The 19,725-nt window shown below is 49.5% G+C and overlaps 1 protein-coding gene across 1 annotated transcript in view; it reads left to right on the top strand.

Annotated features, from left to right (window-relative positions):
- Positions 1-3,321: 3,321 nt before the first annotated feature.
- The window catches only part of LOC147098174 (vitamin K-dependent gamma-carboxylase-like), a 287,219-nt gene continuing 270,815 nt past the window's right edge, over positions 3,322-19,725 (top strand). Inside the window, exon 1 of the mRNA XM_085971379.1 lies at positions 3,322-4,014. Within this exon, the coding sequence (XP_085827505.1) occupies positions 3,891-4,014 (124 nt within the window). The 5' untranslated portion in view covers positions 3,322-3,890. The remainder of the gene's footprint in view (positions 4,015-19,725) is intronic.

Genomic DNA, 19,725 nt, shown 5'->3' with positions numbered 1-19,725 from the left:
TTGCATTGGAGAGGGTGCAGAGGAGATTCACCAGGATGTTACCTGGGCTGGAGCACTTCAGCTATGAAGAGAGACTGGACAGGCTGGGGTTGTTTTCCTTAGAGCAGAGAAGGCTGAGGGGGGACCTGATTGAGGTGTACAAAATTATGAGGGGCATAGATAGGGTAGATAGAAAGGAACTTTTCCCCTTAGTAGATGGGTCAATAACCAGGGGGCATAGTTTCATGGTAAGGAGCAGGAGGTTTAGAGGGGATTTGAGGAAAAACTTTTTCACCCAGAGGTTGGTTGGAACCTGGAACTCGCTGCCTGAAAGGGTGGTAGAGGCAGGAACCCTCACAACATTCAAGAAGCATTTAGATGAGCACTTGAAATGCCATAGCATACAAGGCTACGGACCAAGTGCTGGAAAATGGGATTAGAATCGACAGGGCTTGATGGCCGGCGTAGACACGATGGGCCGAAGGGCCTCTTTCTGTGCTGTATAACTCTATGGGGGAGAAATTCGGCTGGTAGCGCCTCCAATTAGTGCCTAAAGAGGCCGAGAAGTGGGGCGTTAGCCAATTTTCGGCCGGGCGCAATGAACCCAGCGCCTCGCCCCATATTGAGCATAAATTTAGCGCCCGTTCACGGGTCAGGCAGATCATGACGTCATTTGAGTGTGCAATGCCTTTTGGGCGCCCCGGACCGGAAATTCAGTGGCGCCCCCCTCCGTTGTGCCTGGCGCTAATAAGGACAGCTTACCTGGAGCCTTCCCCAGTCGCTCTCGGGCTGGAGGGGCGTTATTTAAAGGGCACTGGTGTGGTTTAAAAGCGGCAGCCTTTTTGGCTCACAACTTCTTCGCGAGCTACAGAGAGTTGCTGGGCTGCACACTGCGAGCCATTTCAGCACTGAGCCAGCGCTGGCAGAGGAACTTCAGCCTTCTGACCATCACCTTGCTGTTGGTGAGCATTTCCAATGGCAAAACTTTCTTTGCGCACTTATTATGGGGGCTGCATTGGAGGGGAACGTCCTGCTGCTGAATCATCTGGAAAGGGCACAGAGACGCAGGGAGAGAGGGGCAGACATGGCCAGACGGAGGAGGACGAACAGACGTCGCCACACCAGACCTTACGCTGCCAGGGTTTTCCGACAGCAGTTTTCCTACATGAACATGTCGGAGGAGCAGTGTATCAGAAGGCGGCGCTTTAGAAAGGAGGTGGTGACTGAGCTGTGCCACCTGCTTCAGCCAGATCTGCAGCCTCAGATAAGGTGCAGGACATCTCTGTCGGTGGCTGTGAGGATGACTGTTGCCCTAAACTTCTACGCAAGCAGCTCCTTTCAGGCCGCAACTGGGGACATAGCCAACATCTCGCAGTTTGCGGTGCTTTGCTGCATCCGTCAAGTGACTGATGCCCTGTTTAAAAGGAGGCGGCAGTACATCTCCTTCCCAATGACCCCAGACAAGCAGCGGGAGTGCGCAGAGGGCTTCGCTGCAATAGCGGACTTCCCCATGGTGCAGGGTGCCATTGACTGCACGCACGTGGCTTTGTGGGCGCCTGTATTGAATCCGGAGGAGTTCCGCAACCGCAAGGGGTTCCATTCCTTGAATGTCCAGCTGGTCTGTGACCACCGACAGCTGATCCTCGCAGTGAATGCGCAGTTCCCAGGCAGCAGCCACGACGCCTTCATCCTGCGCCAGACTTCTGTTGCAGACCTTTTTGAGGCCCCGGCTCACCCAGGAGGCTGGCTTCTCGGGGACAAGGGCTATCCTCTGTGCCCGTGGCTGATGACCCGCCCCTTTAAGAGCTGGCCGGCGCCAGTGTGTCTCGGGGAAAGTGATTATTGACAGCACCTGCGCTGCGCCCCGCCGCGGCGAAATTGGGTTGCGCCGCCGGGTTAGCGCCTTAAGAGTATCGTGCAGCGCCTGATTTAGCGCCGCAATCACCTTCAGGGGCGCTGCAACCCAATATCGCGCCAGGTGGCGCTAAATTGCGCCTGGCGCTAAACTTTGCGCATCGCCAGGACTAACGCCCCAAACGGGGCTATACCCAATTTCTCCCCCTAGGACTCTACTCCTAGTTTCTCTCTCCTACTCTTAAATAATGGAGTGACATTGACAATTTTCCAATCCCGTCTGCTCTGTCAGGCGAGTGTAAAAGATCCCATGGCACTATTTCAAAGAAGAGCAGGGGAGATGATCTGGTCATTATCACAGTGCTGTTTGTGGGACCTTGCTGTACACAAATTGGCTGCCGCGTTTCCCACATTACAACAGCGACTCCACTTCAAAAGTACTTCATTGACTGTAAAGAGCTTTGAGATATCCGGTGGCCGTGAAAGGCGCTATATAAACGTAAGTCTTTCTTTAGTCTCATTATCTCCATTACCATTTTTCTACTTATATTAAATCTAGTAAGTTCCTCTACTTGATTAATTTTTAGTTTTCCTCTTCCTCTCCTGTGAATACCGATACAAAGCAGCTATTTAGCAAGTCTGCCATTTCCTTATTTCCAATTACAATATCATCTGCGTCTTCTTTAAGAGGCCCACATTACTCTTAGACACCCTCTTTCTCTTAATATATTCTTAAAACCTTTAGTGTTGTCCTTGATATTCCTCGCTAGCTTTTTCTCGTATTCCCTTTTTGCAGTTCTAACTACTTTCTTTGTATCCCTTTGCTGATCTTTATATTGCTCCCAGTTCGTGGGATCGCCACTGTTATTTGCATTACTTCTTGCTCCATACTTCTTGCTCGGTGTGAGTCAGAACAAATCCTGATCTAAGTCATACTGAATGGAGGAGTATTGTGGCACCTTCCTGTTTTTGCGAAGAGGGTGACTCGGGCCTGATGTTATGTAGCGACACGGGGAGGGGGGTGGTCACAGATCACTCAGGAGGTCAAGAAGCAGATTACCCACCCACCCTTGGCGGCAATGGTCTGTTTGAGGTTGTGGGTCACCCTGCCAGTTCTAACACCAAATCCAAACACGAACTGAAACCACCTGTAAGAGGCCACCTTTAAAAATTACCACAACAATGATTAAATACAGTCACAGCGTGACTCAGAAGCTTCAATGGCAAAAACGTCCGGCTCTTAATTGGCAGTTGGACTGAGTGTTCTACAAAATGGGATGAGTCAGGAGTCTCTGAGGGAAACGGGAAATACTGCCCAGAGCAATGGGCCGGTTCCTTGCTCCACTGGCTTTGCTCCAACATGCGTCATGGCAAGCTGCCTAAGCATTGAGACTGACGGCACCTGTGAAAAGTCTGTCGGTCAAACAATGTTGCCTTCCTGACAAAGGACAACAATGTAGGAGCTGGGTGATTCCCCCCCCCCCACCCACCCCACATTGTTGAGACACCTAGGTGAAAGGCCAAGGCCCATCGTACAGGACGTGTAAAGAGTGAGAGTAAAAGAGAAGTTGAATCTTGAAGTAATAATTAGATGATGCCATGTTGGGTTTTCGGTTGTGGGAGGAAGGGAAGACGGAGGGAGATGAGGAACTCCACAGTTTTAATGTTCTGAGAAATAATTAGACCACAAGACGTGATGTGATTAGTCTTGATTTCAACACAGTGGGGTTACAGTGAGGAGGAAGAGTGTAAGATAAAAGTAAAATAAGTAAAACAAATTATTCTCTGATGGGGAAAAACAAATGAAACATTTTCTGCAAGGATTATAATTCTAACTGCAGCAAGTACATCATTTTCCTTTGAACTCTTTATTTTACAATATCCATGGGAGTAAACATTTTTTTGATTACAGCATATCTGAAATGGCAATCAGCTTCAGTACTTTACACTCAACTCATTCTTACTTTAAAAGAATGTTTGATACATTGCATTTTATTTTATAACTTTTTTCAATTCTCGAGGTACTTTGCTTCAGTGGCTGTTTAATTAGGAAGGGAATGTTTTGCTACTTCATCTTTGTTTCTTATTTCTCCTGCAGTTTTCTCCCCTCTTGTCCTGCCAGCACAGACTCCTTCACTGAGCTGCGTTCCTCCAGGCACTGGTCACACTTCAGGACCACGGGTAAGCCACCGCTCTTCATATGTACGGTAGACAGTGAAGTGTTGGTGGGCTGTTTTACAGCAAGGTCGTGATCACACTTGCGGACAAGATGGAATTGTACTTCAAGAATCTATTGGTTCTTCCCAAAGACGAATCTTAAAAAGAGGGAGGGGAAGAGATGGATCATTGGGGAGACCTCTCCCATCCTGTAAAGTGCATTTTCTATTGGTTTTGCGGGGGGAGTTGGTGATTGAGGATAGTCCTATAGAATTTCATATCTCTGGCTGACAGAGAATAGAGAGGAGTGGGGATCAATCTAAAAAAGGAGATTGAGTATTGCTGACAGGCTGAGCTGAGCTAGAAGGGACCCAGGTGAAGCTGACAAACACACCACTAAGTGAATACCAAACATTTTCTTTCCTTCCTCAATTAAACTACAAGCTTTGTCAGATACATTTGAATCTGTGTTTAAGAAATGAACATTCCAAGAAGCTGGTTGAAGAATGAACACATGACCTGGTGTCAATGGGAACCTTTTCCATTCTTCCTCCAGTTTTCTCCCCTGCGCTCCTGGAGGTGCCAACTCTTGCGGGAATAGTCACACCGGGCTAGCTGCGCTCTGGTTCCTCACTTAAGTGGCCATTCTTCATGTGTGAGCCTGGACAATGAGTGCCTACAGGCAAATGCCACAGTCGAGCCCAATCCTTTCCCCACAACACACATGGGATAAATTGGGTTGCTTTGTGCTTCCCGTTGGGGCGCAAAGCCCTTAGCGCCTGGGCGCAGCGCCTCCTACGTTCAGCGGGCGCTAGGTTAGGTTAGCGGCGGCGGTAGCGGGTAGTGCCCTGTGGTGCTGTGCCGCCGGCGATGATGTCATCGCCGTGCGCAGCACCCCGGCCACAACCTTGGGTTGCGCCCCGACTATTGCCAGACGATATGCCCTGCAGGGTCAGGCTGGCGTTTTTGCAGCCATGGCGGCTGCCCCCTTCCCCTTTTTTTCTTCAGGGTGCCAGCCGCGATCGCTCAGCCCGGCACTCCTCGAGTGCTGGGCTCTTTTCCCGGCACCCCGCTTCCTGGTGGTTCAGCAGGGCCCCGGTGCAAGGCCCCGCCCCTTTAATCAGGGGGGGAGGCCTGCAATGACGCGGTGCTACATGTCGACGCGCCTGGCGCTGTTGCACGTAGCACCGTAAAATTCACTGGTAACGCCCCAAAGAGGAGGGGGAGCTCTTCCAGTAGCACCTCCTGCTTGGGGCGCTACTACTGAATTTACGGCGCAGGGACGCTAACTTTTTCATGGCACTAAAATTAGCAACGTTAGCACCCCAAAGGGGGGCCACTGAATTTTTCCCCCATGCACTTTCCAACAGGCCAGTTGCAGACGACTTTTTCCCCCTTCCATCCCTAGCCTAAGGTGTTGAAGCCGGTTTTAGCGTGCTCCACTGCTACATCAATACAGACTTGGGATCGTACTTGGGACCTTCCTGGTCTGTAAAGCTCAAAACTACTAAAGGGGGAACGTTAAACGAGCAGAGACAAAACTTGTGGATATTCTTATCCTTCAATCTAACTAATTCAAGGCATTTCTCAGATAACCAGTTCCCTGCTATAATTATGCTACAAAATCTAATCACGATTTTAATTTTAATTTGTTCTAAGGATGTGGGCGATGTTGGCAATGCTTCATTGATTACCCATCTATAGTTTGCCCTGGCTTGCTGCAGAGGACATTAAGAGTCAACTATATAATGTAGTGAGACCAGGTAGGGGTAGCAGATTCCCTTAGTTGAACCAGTTGGATTTTTACCACAGTCCAGCTGCTTTCATGGTCATTTTTCTGGGGCCAGAACACAAACTACTAGTTTTTGTTGAATTCAGTATTACAACTTGTTATGGTGGGATAGGAGCTCATGACCTCTGGGTTCTTAGTTCAGTACCATAACCACTACACTACCGTACCCTGATTTTACTGGTTGCAGTGGTATTAAGTTGTCCGTGTACACAGGATGGGCTCTGTCCACACAGGTGGTTTGAGAGACAGAATACAGCAAAACTGAGAATCTGACAGGCCCTTTCTGGATAAAAATTCCATATATTTCAAATATAAAATAAAGCTGCACTGGATTATATTTTTTGTAATGGATAGACAACAAAATAATTAAAGAATGCAATAACGATGTGCTAATGGTGTCAGTGGTTGCTCCTTGGATGTTTTGTTTCTAGCTTCTAAGTACCACAGTTAGAAGCACCTTGTGCATGAGTTGGCTCGGCAACAATTGATCATTTTTTTCTTAACTCTGCAAAGTAACCAGCAGTCCAGGCCACAATGGTTGTTACTGTCCTTCCTCAGCCTTGGCAAGAAGAGTTGGGGCTGGCGTTTTTTGTGGAATACCGAAAACGATCACTATGATGATGATGATGATGAGGACAACGAGACCAATTACCACTCCCAAAATGATTTTCCATTTCCTGTTTTTAAACTTTTCTTGCTGAGCTACTTTGTTCGTAGTCTTCTTAAAACCTTTACTCTGTGAAGATCAACACACACCATCAGTGAAATCCCCAAACTTGACTACTGACATAACAGATTTGAAATTCTGAAACTCATTGTTGAAGTGAAGAGAGCATAGACCACAAGAACAGTAGCAGGTGATGTCTCACATTGAGGTGGCTGACTGTCTAATACATATAACAGACTTGGATTTTCACAAAATATTTCAGAAAATTCAACATATAATGGTTATGAAAAAGATCAAGATTCATGGAGGCAGGTTTAGCACTTGGATGTAAAGCATGTAGTAGATGGAGCGTACAGAGGGAAATCGGCCAAGGAGCACCTAATACACTCACCCTCCAGTGCCTCATCAAATTGGCCATGTGGGAATATGGACAGTGAATATCGACCCGCTACTTGTAAGCCTTGGCTCAGTGGGCAGCGCTCTCACCTCTGAGTCAGAAGGTTGTGGTTCAAGTCCCACTCCAGAGACTTGAGCACAAAAATCTAAGCTGACACTTCAGTACAGTACTGAGGGAGCGCTGCACCGCTGGAGGTGCCATCTTTTGGATGAAACATTAAATTGAGGCACGTCTACCCTCTTTTGTAGACATAGACATAGAAGATAGGAGCAGGAGTAGGCCATTCGGCCCTTCGAGCCTGCTCCGCCATTCAATGAGATCATGGCTGATCATCCCTGCCTTCTCCCCATATCCCTTGATCCCTTTAGCCTTAGATGTAAAAGATCCCATGGCACTATTCGAAGAAGAGCAGGGGAGTTTTCCTGGTGTCCTGGCCAATATTTATCCTTTAACTAATATCACTAAAACAAGTAATGTGGTCACTTATCTCATTGCTGCTTGTGGGATCGAATGTTTTGGCTGTGTGTAGTTCAACATTCTATTGGGCGTGTTGATTGCCCAATAGAATGTTGGACATTTTGGATTAGATTTTCAAATTACCACCCAGATGGAAAGCCAGGACTGTGGATCCGCTGCCAGTGGTAGAAACTGCCCATTTTCACTTCAACTGAAATCAAGTTGAAAGTCTTTTATGTCCATAAAATGGGTACAACTATATTGGATTTAGGCCCCAACTTCTCTAACAAGAACTTGAGCATAACTAATAGCCTTTTGTGCAGAACTTAGACAAAGGCCTTTTGAAAGTCCAGGTACAGCCCATAATAGGGTTTACCACAGTCCACTCAGATTGCTACTTTTGCAGAGAAGTCAAGGTTAGTCTGAATCTATGTCAACTGCTGTTTATTATGTTATTTATTGTACAGATACTCCTCAAATTCACTCCTGATAATTGATTCCATTATTTTGCACGGATTGAAGTCAAATGAATGGTTTTATAGTTGCTTGTGATGGATTTTATCTAAATGAAGACTATGGAAGCAAGCGGAGATTCTAACATAAATACAGAGTTACTCACAGCTTCCAGCAGCTGTTCAGCTCTGTCATCCAGAGCTTCCAGTTTGCCTCCTCGATCCTTTACTTTTTCAACATTTACAACCATGACCTCCATGACATCCTCTGTGTCTTTCTGCATTTTTCTAATTTTATCCAAATTATTCGTACCCTACAAGAAATCAAATCACAATAAGAATTTCAGAAAGAGCCGAGAAAGTTCATGGTAAGGCGGTAGGGAATGATTGTCGTTCTTTCCCTCAAGGAAACAGCTCCCTCCTCCCCCTCCCCCACCCCCAGCCCCCCAAAAACCACACACAGCTGAGGCTGGAAATTCGGACAATCACAAATGTGGAGCTTCCCTAATGACCCTATACAAGGAAGTAAAGAGGGAGGATAAGGAGTCTTTGAGATGATTAGTTGATGTTTTCAAGATTATGAAGGGAATTGACAGCATTAATTCAAAAATGTTCACTGAAGGATGTTATGTTTTGAGTCTTTTTACTTCGAATATATCTTTGGCTTTTGTGTCTCCAAGTACTCTTGTAAGTGAGCATTGCACCTTATGTCCTCAAAAATGCCGATGCTTGGTGTGTAGGTACATTTGACAGCAGGTCCAGTATTACAAACACCTTCTGAATAAATAGCAGCAAATAATAAATATATTTACAGTGAATATTAGACTACGCAAACTCTGCATAGGGAAGTAATACATGGTTTGCAAGCTCCATACTGAGCTTCTTGGGGTTTAGAATCCTCTGTTCTAGGCCTCCCCCGACAGTGTTGTCTGGTCTTTCTCCAGACATTGATGATAAAAGTCAGTCTAGCTGACACTTTTCTCTTGCTATTTGTTTTGGTGCTTTATTTTTGCTGCTATCCATGGGGGTTGCACCAGCAGCTCACCATTGAGGAGCGAGAGCTACAACTTTCTATTTGTTTTTTGTCCTAATTCAACGTCACCAGTGATTAAGCTGCTTTCGGGTGCTGTAACCGTGGCTGGGCTTTCTTCGGGTTTGTCTGAAAGCACTTGACAATTTTTTCAGGGCACAGTGTTTTGGTTTAGGACCCGATACCAGAGTTATTGTGCTTATTCTGTGTGTCGGTTTCTGTTTAAAGAGAAGTGACAAGGACAGTGAAAACAGTCAAAGGTTTCTTTTCAACTGGGCGAAGGGTTAGTGCCCAAAACTGCGTGCAGTACTCCAGACCAACATTTAAAAGCCTGAGTGCTGACAAAGGACCCCGCCCAGAACACTATTCTATCCTCTCTTCCAGAAGCTGATCCACCTGCACTATACTTCCAGTATTTTCCGTTTTTTTAAATGTCTCTTTCCAGCATTCTCGGTTTTTCATTGTCCTGTCTTTTTGCATGGTTATCAAATCAGTTCAGACTGTTTTGAGTATTAGTGTCAAAGCACCAGAGGAAAAGTCACACTTAACCCGACATGCTCCAATGTTGTGCAGTACACTTCCTGTCTGATGCTCAGAATTCAACCCCTCTAATTGCTCCTGTTGTGTATGTACCTTTAAGAGAAGAACTGATTTTATACTGCAGTACCGGCAGTGACCACCCCTGTATAAAAGGCCCTAGCAGGCTTCTGTACTTCAGTCTGATGTTACCCTCTGTTCAGTAAAATACCTGTTGAATTGTTCTCCCGAAGTCCGTGTATTATTGAGGTGCGGACTTTACAGCTCCTACCCCCAGGGACAGACCTGTCCCCACCAGTACTTCACCCCAGTGTTATCCAGCTCAAATCCAGACAAAGCCCATATTTGGAAAGATTCGAATCTGGAATTATCGTGCTGGGCTTTTTTTAGTTCAGGTAAAAAATGTTAGCGCACTCACCGTTACACTGATCCTAGTGATAAACCAACTGAAGTGTGGCTGTGTAAACATTTCCCACATGTACCCGTCCACTTACTGAAACCTTGGTGACAACACTGGAGGGACTGGTGCTTTTAACTCAATGCACAAATGTATATAAATTCACCCTTTCATCTTTCCTGTTATCAAGCAAGCCAGCACATCCTGTTAAACTACAGCAGTGATTAAACTTGCAGAGCATTTAAAAATCAGCAAATTATTGAACAAACTGGCTTTCTATGCCCAGACGACTGCCTGTCACTGGGGTACGGTTCCACAGGCGACAGCCACCCAAATGCCCGTTCTTCAAGTTAGACAGTGAATGTTGGCAGGCCATTCAACCATGGGGAGAGCAAGGCAGCCAACCCCAATGCTGTTCTCCACCCACTGTTCACTTTCCAGTCTGGATCGTGCTCAGGTGTGTCTGACTTTGCACTCCCGAGCTAGCCCAGTCCAGGGACACTGAAGCAGATATACAGCATGAGAATAGTCTCGTTTAGGCCCGGTCCCACAGCAGTCGACCTCCCCTGTCAGTCTCTCTTTAAATACAACCCCGAGAGCAGTTTAACTGCATCGTGCCCACTGCTTTCTGTTTCTTTTCGGGGGCAGATTATCAACTCAATTTAACCAGCACCTTCCAGCACAGAACCGAATACACAACAAAATAAAGGTGGGAGTCAACAGCCCCGAGCAGGAGCTGTCCGGGAGAGCCGAGTCAGCACCTTGTTTAACTTTCGATCATCTCGATCGTCCTTTAAACTGACCCCGAGTGCTTGTGATCTTGTACTTTCAGTTTCTTTTTGATCATAGCTAGAAATGCTAGCGAGAGCCCGAGGTGGCACAGGCTGACAATCAAAGTGAGGGTCCACACGTTACTCACCATTGCTGCTGGTCACTGCTCTCTGTCCCTCGCTCTGTCCCACTGCGAGACTGGCTGCTGCTATTCTGGACCCGGAGCAGCGCTGGATTTCCCCTACGCCTCGTCCTTCCCGTCAAACAAGTTGAGACTCGGCTTCCGGGAATTTACACCGACCTACTGTCTTTTTACATATTTGCCTGATGTACGCGTGTGCGCTAGAGCCGTTTATAATGTCGAAATAGACCATTTTTATTACTGTTTCAGAATTAATTGTTGCCTTGATCCAACAATAACAAAATTTATCCAGGCATTGTAACTCCTGATACCTCTCAAATGTGCACATTTTTTTCCCGAACTGGCTCTCTGCTGAATGCAGCTGAGAGTGTGCATGAATGAGTATGGTCATGGTACTGTACGAGCAACACCAGGATTGTGAGTTCAGCCGCCACCATGGCAAGTTAGAAAATTGAATTCAACATACTTTAAAAAAAATTCATTCTGGGGGACGTGGGTGTTGCGAATAAGGCCAGCATTTATAGCCCATCCCTAATGGCCCTTAAGCAGGTGGTGGTGAGCCGCCTTCTTGAATCGCTGCAGTCCGTGTGGTGAAGGTACTCCCACAGTGCTGTCAGGGAGGGAGTACCAGGATTTTGACCCAGCGGCGATGAAGGAACGACCAATAATGTCCAAGTAAGGATGGTGTGTGACCTGGAGGTGGTGGTGTTCCCATGCGCCTGCTGCCCTTGTCCTTCTAGGTGGTAGAGGTCGCGGGTTCAGGAGGTGCTGCCGAAGAGGTCTTGGTGTGTGTTTGAAAATGCTGCATTACTTATTTACGGACAGGGTACAGCTGTAACAACTCACCCAAGTGACCACTCCTCTCTAGTACGAGCCACACACCTTGTCAATGTTCCCCCTAATTTTTGTTGGGTGCTCGGCCCCTTTAAGGAGCTGTACAGCCCATTCACAGTTTAGCGCATATTTAACATTGAAAAAGCTGGTCCTGGGCTGCGCGGGACCGACACTGCTGAACGGCCGCGCAGCTTATAAGGAACGTTGCACCTGGTTGGGACAGTTCCTCTCACTGGACACGGGCGATGGGACAGACCCATCACTGGACAATAGCGATAGTTCGGACAGTCCCATTACTGGACACGGGCGATAGTTGGGACAGTCCCATCACTGGCCACGGGCGATAGTTGGGACAGTCCCATCACTGGACACGGGCGATAGTTGGGACAGTCCCATTACTGGCCACGGGCAATAGTTGGGACAGTCCCATCACTGGACACGGGCGATAGTCGGGACAGTCCCATTACTGGCCACGGGCGATAGTTGGGACAGTCCCATCACTGGACACGGGCGATAGTCGGGACAGACCCACCACTGGACATGGGCGATAGTTCGGACAGTCCCATTACTGGCCACGGGCAATAGTCGGGACAGTCCCATCACTGGACATGGGCGATAGTTCGGACAGTCCCATTACTGGCCACGGGCGATAGTTGGGACAGTCCCATCACTGGACACGGGCGATAGTTGGGACAGTCCCATCACTGGACACGGGCGATAGTTGGGACAGTCCCATTACTGGCCACGGGCGATAGTTGGGACAGTCCCATCACTGGACACGGGCGATAGTTGGGACAGTCCCATCACTGGACACGGGCGATAGTTGGGACAGTCCCATCACTGGACACGAGCGACAGTTGGGACAGTCCCATCACTGGACACGGGCGATAGTTGGGACAGTTCGTATCCTTAGACATAAACAGTCAGAGTCATAGAGGCACAGAAGGAGGCCATTCGGCCCATCGAGTCTCTCTGTAGAGCAATCCATTGTCCCACTCCCCACTCTATCCCCGTAGCCCTGCAAGTTTATTGCCCTCAAGTGCCTATCCACTCTCCCCTTGAAAACATTGAGTGTCTCCACTTTCACCACTTCCGTCGGCAGCGAGTTCCAGGTCCTCCCCACTCGCTACGTAAAAAAGTTTTCTCTCACATCCCCCCTGATCAGCTTAAGCTTTTTTGGAGAATTTTTGCATTAATCAATTTGAGTCACATCATGTAGGGAAATTAAATATTTCTGGGTCTCACTGTCATCACCCAGCACTCCAGGTTCTGATCCAGCCTTGGATAAATGCAAACTAAACCTCCCTCTTTGATGCCCTATCAAGCCACCCCTTCAAGCACTTCCACCTCTAGTTCAGATACAACACAGGTTAGATAGAGTAAAGCTCCCTCTACACTCTCCCATCAAACACTCCCAGGGCAGGTACAGCACGGGGTTAGATACAGAATAAAGCTCCCTCTACAATCTCCCATCAAACACTCCCAGGGCAGGTACAGCACGGGTTAGATACAGAGTAAAGCTCCCTCTACACTGTCCCATCAAACACTCCCAGGGCAGGTACAGCACGGGTTAGATACAGAGTAAAGCTCCCTCTACACTGTCCCATCAAACACTCCCAGGGCAGGTACAGCACGGGTTAGATACAGAGTAAAGCTCCCTCTACACTCTCCCATCAAACACTCCCAGGGCAGGTACAGCACGGGTTAGATACAGAGTAAAGCTCCCTCTACACTGTCCCATCAAACACTCCCAGGGCAGGTGTAGCACGGGCTAGATACAGAGTAAAGCTCCCTCTACACTGTCCCATCAAACTCTCCCAGGGCAGGTACAGCATGGGGTTAGATACAGTGTAAAACCTCCTGCACTCTATTCCTTACAACACTTCTTAATTTAGTGCCAAATATTCAATTTTAAAGTAAAGAAAATACAGTTATGGGCCGTGGATGCAGGCATGAAGATAAATAATTCCGCACGATGCCCCTGCAGTCTCTAATGATCGGTGCTGCCAAAGCATGCACCAGCATTCCCTTCGAGATTTTCTCACTCCTCTGCTGATGTCAGACACATGTTGATGTAGTTTTATGGGTGCCCTCTATACCTTATCCAAGTGCCTATTCTTCACATTTGAGATTGGACAGTCAATGTGAGCCATGAGGTGAGCACTGCAGCTGTCTGACACCAACACCCAAAACAACAACTTCCATTTATATAGCGCCTTTAACAGAGAAAAACATCCCAACGTGCTTCACAGAGGCGTAATCAGAAAAAAATGGACAGCGAGCTAAAGAAGGATCCATTAGATGGGGTCACCAAATGCTTGGTGAAAGGGGTGGTTTAAGGAGGGTCCTCAAAGGAGAGGGAGGTGGCAAGGCGGAAAAGCGGAGGGATTTAGGGAGGAAATTCCAGAGCTTCGGACCGAGACAGCTGAAGGAACGGCGCCAATGGTGGGTCGAGGGGAGTGCAAAGAGACCAGTGTCAGAGAACGAGCGCGCGCCGGTGGATAGTAGGGCTGGAGAAGGTTATAGATGGATGAGGGGCAAGGCTGTGAAGGGATTTAAAAAAGGGATGAAAATGTTTAATTTGAGGCGTTGAGTGACTGTGCCGCGCACACTTTCCGGAAGGGCTCAGTGGATAGCACCTCCAACATGACTGTTATCTCTAGACTTGACTATTCCACCGCACTCCTGGCCGGTCTCCCATGTTCTACCCTTCGGAAACTTGAGCTCATCCAAAACTCTGCTGCCCGTGTCCTAACTCGCCCCAAGTCCCGTTCACCCATCACCCCGGAGCTTGCTGACCTACACTGGCTCTCGGTTAAGCAACGTCTTCATTTTGAAACTCTCATGCGTGTTTTCAAATCCCTCCATGGCCTCGTCCCTCTCCATCTCTGTAATGTTCTCCAGCCCCTCAACCCTCCGAGATATCTGCGCTCCTCCAAATCTGGCCGTTTGAACATCCCCGATTTTAATCGCTCCACCATTGGTGGCCGTGCCTTCAGCCTAAGCTCTGGAATTCCCGGCCTAAACCTCTCCACCTCGCTTACCTCCTTTAAGATGCTCCTGAAAACCTACCTCTTTGACCAAGTTTTTAGTCAGCTGTCCTAATATCTCATTATGTGGCTCGGTGTCAAATTTTCTTTTATAACAAACCTGTGAAGTGCCTTGGGACATTTTACTACGTTAAAGGCACTATATAAATACAAGTTGTTGTTGTTGTCAACACTGCTTCCACTTGTGGGCAAGTCCAAAACAAGGGGGCATTAATATAAGATAGCCACGAACAGATCAAATCAAAAAAATGAGGAGGTATTTCTTTCCATAGCGAGTGGTGAGAATGTGGAACTCGCTGCCACATGGAGTGGTTGAAGCAGAGAGCATTGACATATTTAAGGGGAGGCTTGCTGCAGACATGAGGGTGAAGAGAATAGAGGGATACAGGAGCAAGGTGGAAAGGGTAATTTGATAGTAGGAGGCTCGTGTGGAGTACAAACACTGGCATTGACTAGTTGGGCCAAATGGCCTGTTTCTGTGCTGTAATTCTCTGGAGCACAGACAGGGTTCAAACCAGGGGTTACCTTTATCTGAGAGACTCAGGTATACACTAGGTGGTGAATTTACCAACTTAGCCATTCAAGGTAGTTTCCCCTCCCCCTCGCTCTCATGGTTCAGTGCATCATGTGATGTAGTACTGAGCCATACAAACTCGGAAAACTCCCAAAGCTGGTCGGTGGTAACATTCCATTTCAGATTAAGTGGCTTTGGAGCTGCTACCATTAGCTTTTGGTCCAAGGTCGGGACAGAATCTATGACAATATATCTCGTTCTATGGTGAAACCATTGGTCAGTATTCAAAAGCACCATGGGACGAAGGCAGCTTAGCAACAGCCCCACTTCCAACCTCAGCCATTGCTCAGCCTCTGCAGGGAAATTGATTTTCCACTGAAACAAGTGATCAAAAGTGACAGGAATAACTGATTCAGAATGGAAGTAATAAAGGTTTACCCTGTTTCCCAGTAAGCTACAGTCCAGTAGCCTCTCCCAGTAATGAACAAGCAGATGACTTACCCATAAAAGCACCCACATTGCCAATTAAACTGAAGAGGCAGCTTTCAGGAGGGTACGAGCCACATTTACTGTCAAGAAAATATAAAAGCAGTTAGTGTGAGGTTTGATTCGATAACCGGTTCCAATATTTTCCGCTCCTGAAGGTATTTATCTTGTTGGGTTACAGTTCCCCAGGTGCTGCAGTCTACCCACATCCCTCACAAGTGGCCATTTTTCATACCAGAGCTTAGAAGTGAGTATCAATGTGGTAAACCACTGTTATACCTGCCTGTGTGTGTGTTTGTATTCCACTGTGTACATGTCTGTACATGCCTCGGCTGACTCCTCCCTCGAGTCCAGGTATAAAGGTGACTGCTCCACAGTCCCTCTGTATTCTGGACTGGTCGACCACTCGAGGCACACATTCATTCCCTTGTTAATAAAAGCCTGTTAGTTACTCGCTTAACCTCAGTCTTTTGAGTAATTGATAGCGCATCAATTTTATTAAGAAGATTTTTTATAATGGAGAAGATCCTCACACCAGCATGCCTGGACTTAGACCATCGGGAGGCGGACGCATCCACCAAGTTTGCTCACTGGCTTAAGTGCTTTGGAAAATTCCTGATTGCCTCCGCTGCAACGGTCAAATCGGATGAGGACAAACTGGATGTCCTGATCTCCAAAGTGAACCACCGAGCGTACTCGGTCATCCAGGACACGACCTCGTACGCGGCTGCTCTCAAGCTCCTCAAAGACCAGTACACGCGCCCAGTGAACGAGGTGTATGCCAGGCACCTCCTGGGGAGTCGTAAACAACAACCTGGGGAATCGACCGAGGAATACCTTCAGGCACTGTCTGTGCTTGGCCGGGCCTGTGGTTGTAAGGATGTAAAGGCCGCCGTGTACACAGAGGAACTTATCCGGGATGCTTTTGTGGCGGGCCACAGGTCCAATTACACCCGACAGCGACTGTTGGAGCAGAGTGACCTCGACCTCAACAAGGCCTCTGAACTCGCACTATCATTGGACACAGCCTACCGGGGCATGGATGCCTACTCCTCTGCACCGTGGACGCCGCGGGGAACGACAGCCTGGGACACGGTAGGACCGTCTCATAGCGCCGTGCCACCCCAGCCACATCCCAGCAACGGCCCAACTACCGCAGCAGTGTCCCAAGGCCAGAAATGCTACTTCTGTGGCCAGGCCAAACACCCCAGAGCGCGCTGCCCGGCGAAAAATGCGATCTGCTTGGGCTGCGGGAAGAAGGGACACTACGCCAGCGTCTGCAGGGCCAAAGCCACCCCGAACCCCAGCAGCGCCGCGTGTGGGCCGCGCGGGCCGCCATCTTGGGCCTCCCCAGCCATGTGCGAACCACCGGAACAGCAGCCATTTTGGACACCTCCAGCCACATGGGGATCATGGACACCGCCATCTTGGACGCCAGCCACCATCTTGGCCCCCAACACCGCCTCATCTGATACCTGCAACGACACACCGACCCCTACGCTGGCCTCCGTTACGCTGGACCAAGCGAGACCGCACCAACTGGCCCGGTCCACAATGGACATTAAGGTAAATGGTCATGAAACAATCTGCCTTTTTGACTCTGGGAGCACGGAGAGCTTCATCCACCCCGACACGGTGCGGCGTTGCTCTCTCCCAGTCCTGCCTGCGCACCAGCGGATTTCTATGGCCTCCGAGTCCCAGTCGGCGGACATTGGCGGCTACTGCGTGGTGACACTCTTAGTAGACGGGACTGTGTACGATAATTTTAAACTTCTGGTCCTGCCCCACCTCTGCGCTGCCGTCCTACTGGGGTTAGATTTCCAGTGCCACCTTAAAAGTGTTACGATGGCGTACGGTGGACCCCTCCCCCCACTCACAGTCCGCAGCCAGCAGCTTCCAAATTGCCCGCCGCGCACCAGGTACAACCTCTCCACACTCAGAGTCACCCCCCCCACCCACTGTTTGCTAACCTCACCCCCGACTGTAAGCCCATCGCCACAAAGAGCAGGCGATACAGTGCCGGGGACAGGGTTTTCATTAAAACCGAAGTGGAGCGGCTCCTGAAGGAGGGGATTATTGAGGGCAGCACCAGCCCCTGGCGAGCCCAGGTTGTGGTCGTTAAGACCGGCGAGAAGCAGCGCCTGGTAATCGACTACAGCCAGAAAATAAATCGCTACACCCTGCTGGACGCTTACCCACTGCCCCGCATAGCTGATATCGTCAACCAGATCGCGCAGTACCGCGTCTTCTCGACCATTGACCTGAAATCAGCGTTCCACCAGCTCCCTATCCGCCCTGAGGACCGCCAGTATACTGCCTTTGAGGCAAACGGCCGCCTCTATCACTTCCTTAGGGTTCCCTTTGGCGTCACCAACGGGGTCTCTGTCTTCCAAAGGGAGATGGACCGGATGGTCGATCAAAATGCATTGCAGGCCACTTTCCCATATCTGGACAATGTGACAATCTGCGGCCATGACTTGTAGGACCATGACGCAAACCTCGAAAAATTCCTCTGCACCGCCCAACTCCTGAACCTGACGTATAACAAGGAGAAGTGCATATTCCGCACAACCCGCCTCGCCATCCTTGGCTGTGTTGTGGAACACGGAGTCATCGGCCCCTACCCCGACCGGATGCGTCCCCTTATGGAACTCCCACTGCCCCACTGCCTCAAGGCCCTGAAGAGGTGCCTAGGGTTTTTCTCCTATTACGCCCAGTGGGTCCCCTACTATGCGGACAAGGCCCGTCCGCTGATCAAGTCCACCTCTTTTCCCTTGACGGCAGAGGCCCGCTTAGCCTTCCACCGTATCAAGGAGGACATTGCCAAAGCCACCATGCACGCAGTGGACGAATCCATCCCCTTCCAGGTGGAAAGCGACGCGTCCGACTTTGCCCTGGCTGCTACCCTTAATCAGGCGGGGAGACCCGTGGCCTTCTTTTCACGAACCCTCCAGGGCCCGGAGACCAGACACTCCGCTGTTGAGAAGGAGACCCAGGCTATTGTGGAGGCTGTGCGTCATTGGAGGCACTACCTGGCTGGAAAACGATTTACCCTGCTCACTGACCAGCGTTCAGTTGCTTTTATGTTTAACAACAAGCAGAGGGGCAAAATCAAAAACGACAAGATCTTGAGGTGGAGAATCGAACTTTCCACCTACAATTACGAGATCTTGTACCGGCCCGGGAAGCTCAATGAACCCCCGGATGCTCTATCGCGTGGCACCTGCGCCAGCGCGCAGATCGATAGACTGTGGGCCCTCCACAATGACCTCTGCCACCCGGGGGTCACCAGGTTCTTCCACTTCATCAAGGCCCGCAACCTGCCTTACTCCATTGAGGAGGTCAGGACCATGACCAGGAACTGCCAAGTCTGCGCTGAGTGCAAACCGCACTTTTATAGACCAGACAGGGCTCACCTGATAAAAGCCACTCGCCCCTTCGAGCGCCTGAGCGTTGATTTTAAAGGGCCTCTCCCCTCCTCCGACCGTAATGTGTACTTCCTCAACATTATTGATGAGTACTCCCGTTTCCCGTTCGCCATCCCCTGCCCGGACATGACCAGTGCCACGGTCATTAAATGTCTAAACGACCTCGTCACCCTGTTCGGTTTCCCCAGCTATATCCATAGCGACCGGGGCTCATCGTTTATGAGCGACAAACTCCGCCAGTACCTGCTCGCTAGGGGTATTGCCACAAGCAGGACCACCAGTTACAACCCCCGGGGGAACGGGCAGGTGGAAAGAGAGAATGCGACAGTTTGGAAGGCCGCCCTGCCAGCCTTAAAGTCTAGGGGCCTCCCGACCTCCCGCTGGCAGGATGTGCTCCCCGATGCGCTCCACTCTATTCGGTCACTGCTCTGCACTGCCACTAACGCCACCCCTCATGAGAAAATGTTTGTCTTCCCAAGGAAGTCCACATCGGGGACATCGCTACCGCCATGGCTGACGTCCCCAGGGCTGGTCCTACTGAGAAGACAAGTGAGGACCCATTAAACGGACCCCCTGGTCGAGAGGGTCGACCTCCTCCACGCCAACCCCCAGTACGCTTACATTGCGTACCCGGACGGGCGGGAGGACACAGTCTCCATACGAGACCTCGCACCCTCGGGGGCCCCAGTAACCCACCACCCACTACCACCACCCCCCACGATCCAATACCCAGCCCCAGCAGACGGCACGCCTGGGCCCCACGACCCGCTCGACACCCACGA

The sequence above is a fragment of the Somniosus microcephalus genome, chromosome 30, assembly GCF_052327205.1.
Source record: "Somniosus microcephalus isolate GS21.2 chromosome 30, FLI_Smic_1.0, whole genome shotgun sequence".
NCBI lineage: Eukaryota > Metazoa > Chordata > Chondrichthyes > Squaliformes > Somniosidae > Somniosus > Somniosus microcephalus.
This window is presented reverse-complemented; position numbering and strand designations above follow the sequence as displayed.